The sequence below is a fragment of the Gadus morhua genome, chromosome 14 (assembly GCF_902167405.1).
Source record: "Gadus morhua chromosome 14, gadMor3.0, whole genome shotgun sequence".
In the NCBI taxonomy this organism is placed as follows: Eukaryota; Metazoa; Chordata; class Actinopteri; order Gadiformes; family Gadidae; genus Gadus; species Gadus morhua.
The window spans coordinates 4565439-4573896 of NC_044061.1; the positions used below are offsets into that span (position 1 = coordinate 4565439).

General features: G+C 44.6%; 1 protein-coding gene across 2 annotated transcripts; it reads right to left on the reverse strand.

The window, feature by feature from the left end:
• Positions 1–5386: 5386 nt before the first annotated feature.
• Positions 5387–8122, reverse strand: cdkn2aip (CDKN2A interacting protein). 2 transcript variants are annotated; one of them, XM_030377759.1, is made up of 4 exons: positions 8050–8122; positions 7382–7631; positions 7174–7295; positions 5387–6650 (listed from the first exon to the last, which is right to left on the reverse strand). In XM_030377759.1, the coding sequence occupies exons 2-4, from the start codon at positions 7627–7629 to the stop codon at positions 6091–6093; spliced, it is 930 nt and encodes a 309-aa protein (XP_030233619.1). In that variant the 5' UTR covers positions 7630–7631; positions 8050–8122; the 3' UTR covers positions 5387–6090. The 2 variants fall into 2 exon arrangements, with proteins under 2 accessions (XP_030233619.1, XP_030233620.1); XM_030377760.1 differs by having other exon boundaries at positions 7972–8082.
• Positions 8123–8458: the final 336 nt, after the last annotated feature.

Below are 8458 nucleotides of genomic sequence, written 5' to 3' on the forward strand. Positions count from 1 at the left end.
CATTACGTAAGTATTAATCCACAGATATATGATGTACCCTCATTGTAGTATGTTAGCCATGGATTTAGGTTACCTTTTTATTCGATCTTTAAAATACCATTTGGATTCTTTTGATTTTTTCAAAAAAATGTGCCTCTCAAAACCCAACCCCTCGTCCACGTCGTGAGAGGCGGAAACAGTGTGTCTGTATTCCAGGTCCATCCAAGACGCTGTCTGAATGGACCTGGAAACATGCTGGCCAACGGGGCTCTGGTAAAGCAAACCAATCGAAACGGAAGCGGACAAGGCGTTTGGGGCTATAACTCCCACACCGAACCTCCCACAGTCGAAACCTTCGTATCCACAGGTTTGCGGTAGCGTTTTGAACACATGCTTCGCGTTGTGCCGGCGAAACGCACATTTCTTGTCGCGTTGTGCCGGCGAAATGCACACTTCTTGGACCCCTGCATAACTGCTTGCAGTTCTAGTTATTATACTTACCCCCCTAAAAGTGGTACCACAGCCCAAACCGTAAATGGTGCACACACGCCAATTACATGACTAGATCCCGATCTCTTCGGACTACGCAGACGACAAAATCCAGACACGCCGGTCACTAGGTGGCGCTATACCAAGGAATACGCGTTTGGGGCTATAACTCCCACACCGAACCTCCCACAGTCAAAAACTTGTACGCACATATTCACTGGAGTCTGCTGCATCTTTTGGCATAGGCCACGCCCATTTGCGTCTATAATTTTTTTTCGCAAAATCGCGAAAACCGCAAAACTGTATTTTCCCTACTCCTCCCACATTTCTTGACCAATCGACACCAAACTTTGCACACGACATCTTCAGACACTCACGCAAAGAATGCATGAAACACTTTTTTGATCCGACCTTCGACGACGAAACGGTAGCATTTGGAATATTGGTTTATTAGCTAAATTAGACGTGGAATAGCAAAAATCCAAAGAAATCCAAAATGAGACATCGGATCGAGTCCAAATTTTACACACATGTTGGTGCTAACCTTAATGTCGTCCGATAAAAAATTCGGAAAAATTCGCCATTAGGGGGCGCAATAAACGAGGAAATTGTATATCTTCTAATTGGCCAAAGGAATGTTCTTCAAACTCAAGGGAAACCATCAAGGGGCAAACCCAAGTCTATATAGAAAATATGGCCAAGAATTATTAATGTGGGCGGGAGTTATTTGGCAAAGGAAAATTGTCTTTGGAAAATTAAAAATTTCGCCACAGGGCGGCGCCAAAAAACAACGACATTGTCTATCTCCTATTTGGCCAATGGAATGTTCTGAAAACGCGTTTTGGGCTTTAACTCCCACACCGAAGCTCCCACAGTGAAAACCTTTGTATCCACATGTTGTTCACGGTAGCGTTTTGAATACTTGCTTCGCGTTGTGCCGGCGAAATGCACATTTCTTGTCGCGTTGTGCCGGCAAAATGCACACTTCTTGGACCCCTGCATAACTGCTTGCAGTTCTAGTTAGGGGTCCAAGCCAACAGGTTGGATCCCTATTGTTTTTGTAAGGATTTTTCTTTTTATTATACTACCTCCCCCTAGAAGTTGTACCACAGCCCAAACCGTAAATGGTGCCGACACGCCAATTGCATGACTAGATCCAGGTCCGGCACCGCTACTCAGATAACAAAATCCAGACACGCCGGCCACTAGGTGGCGCTATACCAAAGAATACGCGTTTGGGGCTATAACGCCCACACCGAACCTCCCACAGTCAAAAACTTGTACCCACATATTCACTGGAGTCTGCTGCATCTTTTGGCATAGGCCACGCCCATTTGCGTCTGGAATTTTTTTTCGCAAAATCGCGAAAACCGCAAAACAGTTTTGTCGCTACTCCTCCCACATTTCTCGACCAATCAACACCAAACTTTGCACACGGCATCTTCAGACGCACACGCAAAGAAACCCTCAGACAGTTTTTTGATCCGACTTTCGACGACGAAACGGTAGCGTTTTCAATATTGGTTTATTAGCTAAATTAGACGTGGAATATCAAAAATCCAAAGAAATCCAAAATTACACATCGGATCGAGTCCAAATTTGACACACATGTTGGTGTTAACCTTAATGTCGTTCGATAAAAAAATCGGAAAGATTCGCCATTAGGGGGCGCAATAAACGAGGAAATTGTATATCTTCTACAAAATTTCGCCGCGAAAACGCTACACTGACTTCTCGCTACTCCTACCACAGTCAAATCCTATGTATCCACAGGTTCAGGGTAGCGTTTTGAACACATGCTTCGCGTTGTGCCGGCGAAATGCACATTTCTTGTCGCGTTGTGCCGGCGAAATGCACACTTCTTGGACCCCTGCATAACTGCTTGCAGTTCTAGTTATTAGGGGTCCAAGCCAACAGGTTGGATCCCTATTGTTTTTGTAAGGATTTTTATTATTATTATTATACTACCTCCCCGTGAAAGTGGAACCACAGCCCAAACCGTAAATGGTGCACACGCGCCAATTGCATGACTAGAACCAGGTACGGCACCGCTACTCAGATAACCAAATTCAGACACGCCGGCCACTAGGTGGCGCTATACCAAGGAAAGATGCGTTTGGGGCTATAACTCCCACACCGAACCTCACACAGTCAAAAACTTGTACCCACTTATTCACTGGAGTCTGCTGCATCTTTTGGCATAGGCCACGCCCATTTGCGTCCATAATTTTTTTTCGCAAAATCGCGAAAACCGCAAAATTGTTTTTTCCCTACTCCTCCCACATTTATTGTCCAATCGACACCAAACTTTGCACACGGCATCTTCAGACGCACACGCAAAGAAAGCTCGAACACTTTTTTGATCCGACCCTCGACGACGAAACGGTAGCGTTTTGAACATTGGTTTATTAGCTACGTTTTACGCCGAAACGCAAAAATTCTAAAAATACCAAAAATAGACATCGGATCAAGCCCAAATTTTAGACACATGTCGGTGTTACCCTTAATGGCGTTCAATAAAAAAACCGGAATTTTTCGCATTTAGGGGGCGCAATAAACGAGGAAATTGTATATCTTCTAATTGGCCAGAGGAATGTTCTTCAAACTATAAGGGAACCATCAAGGGGCAAACCCGAGTCTATATAGAAAATATGGCCAAGAATTATTAATGTGGGCGGGAATTATTTGGCAAAGGAAAATTGTCTTTGGAAAATGTCGCCACAGGGCGGCGCCAAAAAACGACGACATTGTCTATCTCCTATTTGGCCAATGGAATGTTCTGAAAACGAGTTTTAGGCTATAACTCCCACACCGAAGCTCCCACAGTCAAAACCTTTGTATCCACAGGTTCAGGGTAGCGTTTTGAATACTTGCTTCGCGTTGTGCCGGCGAAATGCACACTTCGTGGACCCCTGCATAACTGCTTGCAGTTCTAGTTATACTTCCCGCGCTAAAAGTGGGTCCACAGCCCAAACCGTAAATGGTGCCGACACGCCAATTGCATGACTAGATCCAGGTCCGGCACCGCTACTCAGATAACAAAATCCAGACACGCCGGCCACTAGGTGGCGCTATACCAAGGAAAGACGCGTTTGGGGCTATAACTCCCACACCGAACCTCCCACATTCAAAACCTTGTACACGCATATTCACTGGAGTCTGCTGCATCTTTTGGCATAGGCCACGCCCATTTGCGTCTAGAATTTTTTTTCGCAAAATCGCGAAAACCGCAAAACTATTTTTTCCCTACTCCTCCCACATTTCTTGACCAATCGACACCAAACTTTGCCCACGACATCTTCAGACACACACGCAAAGAATGCATGAAAACACTTTTTTGATCCGACCTTCGATGACGAAACGGTAGCGTTTTGAATATTGGTTTATTAGCTAAATTAGACGTGGAATATCAAAAATCCAAAGAAATCCAAAATTAGACATCGGATCGAGTCCAAATTTTACACACATGTTGGTGCTAACCTTAATGTCGTTCGATAAAAATTTCGGAAAATTTCGCCATTAGGGGGCGCAATAAACGAGGAAGTTGTATATCTTCTAATTGGCTGAAGGAATGTTCTTCAAACTCAAGGGAAACCATCAAGGGGCAAACCCGAGTCTATATAGAAAATATGGCCAAGAATTATTAATGTGGGCGGGAGTTATTTGGCAAAGGAAAATTGTCTTTGGAAGATTTCGCCACAGGGCGGCGCCAGAAAACTACGACATTGTCTATCTCCTATTTGGCCAATGTTCTGAAAACGCGTTTTAGGCTATAACTCCCACACCGAAGCTCCCACAGTCAAAACCTTTATATCCACATGTTGTTCACGGTAGCGTTTTGAATACTTGCTTCGCGTTGTGCCGGCGAAACGCACATTTCTTGTCGCGTTGTGCCGGCGAAATGCACACTTCTTGGACCCCTGCATAACTGCTTGCAGTTCTAGTTTTGTTTTACAATTGCCTGAGACGATTTGATAAATGCATTATTACTATATGCCTTCAATAAAACCCCAAATAGAGATCACAATCCATTAAAACAATGGTAAAAAAAAAGGTACTCTGAGGCAGTAACACAAAGGCTTGCATAAAGAACATATTTTAAAAGTTCTGACAAAATGGAGTTTGTGAATGGAGGGTCTGAGTGGGTTTTGGGAAATGATTTGCCTCCTGGAACAAAACAAGTTCAGAAAAACAAGCTCATTATTACATTAACAAGCCCGCTGAATGTCATAGTGATTGGTGTGACTCACATTTGGAGCTTTGGTGCTCTGGGCGGTGTTGTTATTTATTTGAATGTTTTTAATGTCTGACTAGCAGTCAAAGAACTGCAACACATTTGAATACACGTGATACACCCTTTCCAACTTGAGTAGAAAATATCTACGATTTGTCTACTAACTCCTGTCAATCAGTCATTATTAAATTAAAACTTTTGGTGTCGTTTTCAAATTTAAAGAAGTGTGGACTACAGTAGCTACTTTTTGTATTTACTTAATCCTGAGACGTAATAATTCTGTAATAGTGACTTACACCAGAGTTACAAGAAACAATGTGGAAACAGAACTGCTGTCCCTCCTCTTCAAGAGATGTGTTTGTTTTGCTTATTGGATGAATGCTTATTTTATAGTTCTGTGATCCATATGAGATTCAATGTCACACTACAGGGGTATATGGTAGATTTGCGACGGTTTAAAGGGGTTGCGTGTTGATTTAATTGCCTCTCTTTCCTTGTGTTACTTTGGTCCTCACTTGCAGTATCTGCCCCATAGTTTAAGCTGACTGTAAGGTTGTTCACAGGTGCAGTGTGTCAATTTCCTGGAAGAGGATTGGAAAGTCCCTTTATTTTTTTCGGCGGCCAAATTCTTTGGCTCCACCAACAACAACCTCTCAGATATAAAATAACAAATCTTAAACTGAATTCCTTGAAAATATGTTTATTTAAAAAAATATAGAAATGGAACAACATACACATTACAAACTTGCAATGTTTTCTTTTAAGATAAGTGAAAACACACACCACTGCAGAATCCTTTTTCGCAATATATAATAATCGGAACATTAACTGTCTTCAACCCAAATAACCAAACAGAATGTCCCCACTATTGTCCACAGAGATGGGATTGAGTGGTGGTCAACAGTAAATAAAGAACAACAAAACAGTAGCCTAAACTTGTACTGTTAATGGCTATGTATTCTAGGGCACTCATAAGGCATATCTCTCCATTACTTTACCTCATCAAAGCATCATCACAAGCTAACGGAGCGAGCAGAATCACTTCTGAAAGATAGCAGGACACAGCCTCAGCATTGGACAGCAAGTTCCCAACACGTTTGTAGCAGCCCAACTTATTCCAACTGAAATCAAATCAAGAAGTGAATTCTTCTTTATCAAACGGATAAAGGAAACAAAAAGATGGTGCTGTTTAGGATGCACCACCTGTAATACGAGGCAATGTGCAAAAATAAAACAGTGCATTGCAGGAACTCTAAAGCAGCCGGGTGGTACATTGTGTGTTACTATGATCGATGGGCGTGGCAATTGAAAAGGACCACCCCACCGTCCTCCCAGTGCTTCTGACGAGGCCACGGTGAGCCCTTCCAGGAGTGTGTGCGTTGTCCATGCTATGACGCCCCGTCCTCCCCGGAGTCGGCCTGAAAGGGGTAGCTCAGCGCCGGGGGGAACCCCTGGCTGCGGGGCTGATCGTCCAGCAGCATGACGTCCTCCACGTCCGTCCCGTTGTACCTCCGCCGGCAGATCTTCACAGTCACTTTGCGGCCCTGGAAGGCTTTGAGGGCCTCCTTGGAGGCCATGGCCCTGGCTGCGGCCTCGTCGCGCCCGTAGCCGGTGCCCATGTACACGGTGCTGCAGCGCAGCTCGCACACCTGGCCCTCCTTCTGCGCGCGGCTCGCCGGCAGGTCGGGAATGTCCTTCAGCGGCACGAACACGCAGCCCAGGTTCTGCTTGCAGGACTCCACGCAGCTCTGCAGGATCTCGTAGTGGTCCAGGTTGGGGCCGAAGCCCCCCGCCGAGACCAGCTTCCAGGCCACGGCCTTGTAGAGGCGGTTGAAGAAGGGCTGGTGCTGGGCCGGGGCCTGGGGCGAGGGGCCCTGTTTCTGGCACGGGGCCCTCCCTCCGCCGGGCCCCGCTTTGGCCTTCTTCGCACAGCTTTCACCGTCGGCCCCTGAAGGATAATGGTGGACATTGTGACACACTCAAACACTGTACTTTCAATTCAATCTTATTTGTATAGCCCTTAATCCAAGGTACATCCTCAAAGGGCTTAACAGGCTGCATGTGTATGACACCCCCCTGACCCCAGCCCCCCAGAGGGCACGGGTAACTGCCTTCATTAGCAAGGAAGAAATCTTGAGAACGTTACAACCTTTAGTTTAAATCTTTGTTAAGCGGAAAGAAATGGTGAGTTTGTTTGGTTAAAAGCATCAAGTCAAGAGTTAACATAATTTATTTTTAGGGATTCAGCAGTTTGTTAGGTAGTGCCATGTCTTTTCCTTTAGGTAACAAGTTCCCTTTTAGTGACTTATGTATACACACTTATAAATGATTAATATGCATCACTTCAATGAACAATTACTTCTGACCACAATTGGTCTATTGCACCATGGGTAGGGAGTGAGATTGAGAAGGAGAACCTCCATCAAGAATTAAATCCAAAAGAGGCCACCGTGTTTGAGATGTGTCATTACCAGATGAAGCGCCCCTCTTTCCTTTGGCTAGGATCTCATCTCTTGTTGTGCGGACGGGGGCGTCGTCGACAACGATCCCTTCACCCATCTCCTTTATCTTGACCATCACAGCGTCTGAGTACCTAGAAAACAAACAACAGTTACACCTTCTCTGACACCCAATATCTTCAACAGGACAAATTTCAACATCCTCTGTGTCAATGTTTACCTGCAGCCTAAGAAAACATTGTTGGCCCAGACCATGGACAGAGACAATAGTCCGTCCAGACTGCTGCCGGGCATCCCTGGTTCAATGGTGGGGAAAGCCTCCATATTTCTCAGGACAAACTCCCTTCTGGCAAACCATTGCTTGTTGGTTTCACAATAGCCCCTGAAGGATTCAACCCACTGGGCCAGGTGGGGGTTCTGGCCCAGGTACTCTGAGACGATGTCCTCTCCACTTCTCTCCTCCGCCATCACTGTAATAGATCGCAGACACATCATCATCATCATCATCATCATCATCACCACAACAGAGATCTAACCTCCATGATTTTAGCCATGTGTAACACTGAGTTCTCTCTATTGAATGTGGCATCACCTCAAACCTTATCCCAGACCTTAATATAAACTGCAGACCTATACTAGAGCTGTCAAGGTTGTGTTTTATTCAGATGCGTATCGTTACCCGAACATTAGCAGTAGCAATGTGGCCAACCTAAACAAATTAGCGAAGCTAATAATAGCTGAGCATAAAGTATCAGGAAAAAAAGTTACGAATACTACAACAACAAAAAATCACCCGCCACTAATATTAACCATGGAGTTTCTGGCGAAGTGTAGGGCCAGTGCGTCCCCCCGTGTGCGTTAAACAGCCGCAACAGGTAGTTGACGAACCTTTTGCTGCTCTTCTAGTTGCGAGATCGGCTAAAAGCTACATGGCGGAATGATGACGACACCCGGAAGCGACGGACCGTTTGGTGGCGCTTCCGTGTCTGCGAACTACAATACCCAGACGGCACGGTTTCTGCTCGAACTTATCTTTATATTATTATTATGATTATATTAAATGTAATATTATATCATGTTAAAAATATATATTTATTATATATATTATTATTTTAAATTATTTTTATTCTGCCATTGAATGGCCCGGATGATGCGAGTCTTTCTGAAAATAGATAATTATTTTAATTACGGATGGGTCAAATTGTTTATTATGCGTGACTTTTGCGATCCCTAAGCACCAAATTACCAATATTAAACAACCGCTCAACCGCCGTCTGTAGCGCTGTTTACGGTGACG

What these genes read in the sequence shown, in the direction of transcription:
- cdkn2aip (XM_030377759.1), bottom strand. Translation starts at nt 7,629, where the DNA reads ATGGCGGAGGAGAGAAGTGGAGAGGACATCGTCTCAGAGTACCTGGGC. An exon ending in AATGTTTTCTTAGGCTGCAG is followed by an intron (nt 7,296 to 7,381) that starts GTAAACATTGAC and finishes TTTGTTTTCTAG; the next exon opens with GTACTCAGACGCTGTGATGG. An exon ending in AAAGAGGGGCGCTTCATCTG is followed by an intron (nt 6,651 to 7,173) that starts GTAATGACACAT and finishes ATTATCCTTCAG; the next exon opens with GGGCCGACGGTGAAAGCTGT.